Raw genomic sequence first — 2,727 nt, 5'->3', positions numbered from 1 at the left:
GCTGCTGGGCCACTGGCGGGGCCTGCTTCAGCAGGTGCCCGTGCGCCAAGACCACGGTCCAGGCCTGGCGCATGGCCTGCACTGGCCCGAGCACTTCCTGCCGCCCCTGGACACCGGTGCGCCCCGGCGCTACGACAGCCTCACGCTCGACCTCTTCATGCTCGGCTACTTCCAGCTGCTGGAGATGGGCCTGAAACCGGAGGAGCGGAAATTCCGCCACCTGCTGTGCTACGAGATGTTCGACCGGCTGGGCAGCCACCCGTGGGAGCACATCCGTCTATTCCACCGCGTGGTCGTGGAGGAGGTGGAGGCCGGGCGCCGTGGCTGGAGCGACGGCTTCGAGGACCTCAGGCGTCAGTTCTTCGGAGACAGCCCAGAGGCTGAACCAGCCCAGGAAGAGGCCAGGAAGGGAGAAGAGGAGGAGGACGTCAAAGAGGAGGAGAAAGAAGACGAGGAAGAGGAGGAGGAGAGGGAGCAGGAGCCGGGTGAAGAGGCTGCCCAGGCGCACACAGAGGAGGTGCGCATGGTGCAGCCCGAGGCCCCAGTGCCCCCGCCTGCCACGCCTCCCCTCGAAGCACCCACACAAGACCCCGTGGAGTTGGTGTCTGAGATGGGGGAGTTCAGCAATGAAGACATCTGCCGCTACATCGACCGCAGCTTCTCCTTCTGGAAGGAGAAGGAAGCAGAGCTTTTCGACATCTGAGCCATGAATCCAACATTTCTCCTCAAGTATCCTAACCCAGGCCTGGGTGCCTGTGGGGAGCTGCCGACGCCAGCCGTGGTCGGGAAAAAGCCAACCTGGGAAGAGCTGCGTGCATGTGTGTGTGAGACTGGGCTGTCTCCAGCCTTGAGGCCTCTGAAGGCAGATGGGGCATTTGCCAGCTGAGCCGCCTCTCAAGGGGGCACCGTGGCCCACCTTGTGGTGCTGTCCTTGTCTCTGGAGTCCATAGCTGCCTCCTAGACCACCCACTCGGTGTTGTGTGCGTACGTGTGTGTACAGACCCTTCTCTCCTGTAAAACCTGAGGAATAAAATGCTTTGCTGGAAGCTGCCTGTGTGGACCCTCCACCACGATGTCGCTGCAGTCCCACAGTCACCACTGTCCACTCTGTTGGGAAAAGGGCAAACACGGGTCAGGTCTTTTCAGGGCACCAGGGCAGCCGTGAACAGGCCAGGTATATGAGGTCTCAAGTCTGCATCTGCTCAGAGATCCTGGGCGACAGTGTCTGTCCACCTGCCTAGTTTCTGTCTGCCTGGTAAGGCCCACCCTCATTTCCATCTCTCTGGCGCCACCTTCAGGACATGGGCCTGCCTAGCGTACCGGGGACCAGAGGCTCCCCTGTGGGGGCTGTGACTAAGTGCACCACAAAAAGGCACCAAAAGGTCTCTTCAGGAAGCCCTATGTGTGTCCCTAGGGTGGGGCTGTAGTCCCCTGGGTGCTGCTCCTGAAGTTTTGTGGTTGTTTCAGGAGGAGGAGGAGGAAGCTCGTCTGGCCAGCCTGCCTGCCTGGAGGCGGGACCTCCTTCGGAAGAAGCTGGAAGAGGAAAGGTGAGCTAGGGTCAGGAGGGAGCTGTCCCTGCAGGGTATAGTGCTCTGTCCCTAAAGTGGTGGCACCAACTAATTAATGCTCTCTTTCTTTGCAGGGAGCAGAAGCGGTGAGTGCAGGGCTGACCCAGACCCGCCACCCTCCCCCACCCAGGCACAGAGGCTCCTGCATCGGCCCCTTCCTCCAGCCCACCTTGGGCACATCCTGCCATTCAGCCCTTGTAGCATGATCTCTGTGCATCTGGTAACACCACCAGCCTCCTCTCCCCCATCATTTGGCACCTTTCTCCCAAGGACAGGTTCTCATGCTCTGATAACCTTGTTTCTGAATTACCTAATCCCCATCTCTGTTAACCCAGCCTTTTTCACCCTACAGTTACTCCAATCCCAGGAACAATACCGTTCACTGTCTGCCCTCCAAATCTTAGTTTCTAGCCCAATGCTATCCAATAGAAATATAACATGAATCACATGGGTCGTTTGAGATTTTTCTAGCAGCCACACTGAGAAATTATACCATGAACTTAATATTTTATTTAACCCAATATATCAAAGTTTTAATTTCCACATATAATCAATATCAAAGTTATTAATGAGATGTTTTATACTTTTTATTTTTGTAAAATGAGGTCCTGCTCTGTTGCCCAGGCCAGCCTTGAACTTGCCGTCCTTCTGCCTCAACCTTCCGAGTAGCTAGGGTTACTGGCACGTGCCACTATGCCCAGTTTCTTTTTAAAAATTTTTCAAAGTCCTATGCATTTTACCCTACAGTGTATCCCAGCCTGGACCAGCCAGGGTCTCTATGTGCTTAGCTGCCTCCCTGTCCACACAGCCAGCTACCCTTCGGTTTGGTTTGGTTTGTGGTGCTGGGGATGGAGCCCAGGGTCCCAGAAGTGTTGGACAAGGCTTCTTCCACGCATCCCCTGCTCTGCCTGCATGTCTAACCCATTCCTCATTCCCCAGTCTCCCAGGGATGGGGGGCCCTCATGGCCATGGCCCAGTCCCATTCCCCCATAATTCAGGTTGACAACTCTGCAGCAGCTCCCATCTTGGGCCCAGTACTCTGGCCAGGTCTTGTGACACCCCTTAACACAGGGCCAACCCAGCCCCTCTGCTTCTGGGAACCCCCAGGGCCCCTAACACTAACCACAGCCTTCCCCCACCCCCCACCCCCCACCCATGC

The 2,727-nt window shown here is 56.9% G+C and overlaps 1 protein-coding gene across 1 annotated transcript in view; it reads left to right on the top strand.

Moving 5' to 3' along the window:
- Positions 1–2,727, top strand: part of Espn (espin) — a gene marked incomplete at its 5' end in the record, with an annotated part of 27,685 nt that overhangs the window by 24,264 nt on the left and 694 nt on the right. The window contains 2 exon segments of the mRNA XM_033767398.1: positions 1,468–1,547; positions 1,643–1,654. Of these exon segments, the coding sequence (XP_033623289.1) occupies positions 1,468–1,547; positions 1,643–1,654 (92 nt within the window).

The sequence above is a fragment of the Fukomys damarensis genome, unplaced genomic scaffold (genome assembly GCF_012274545.1).
Source record: "Fukomys damarensis isolate Sample0158 unplaced genomic scaffold, DMR_v1.0_HiC HiC_scaffold_23, whole genome shotgun sequence".
Classification (NCBI taxonomy): Eukaryota; Metazoa; Chordata; class Mammalia; order Rodentia; family Bathyergidae; genus Fukomys; species Fukomys damarensis.
This window is presented reverse-complemented; position numbering and strand designations above follow the sequence as displayed.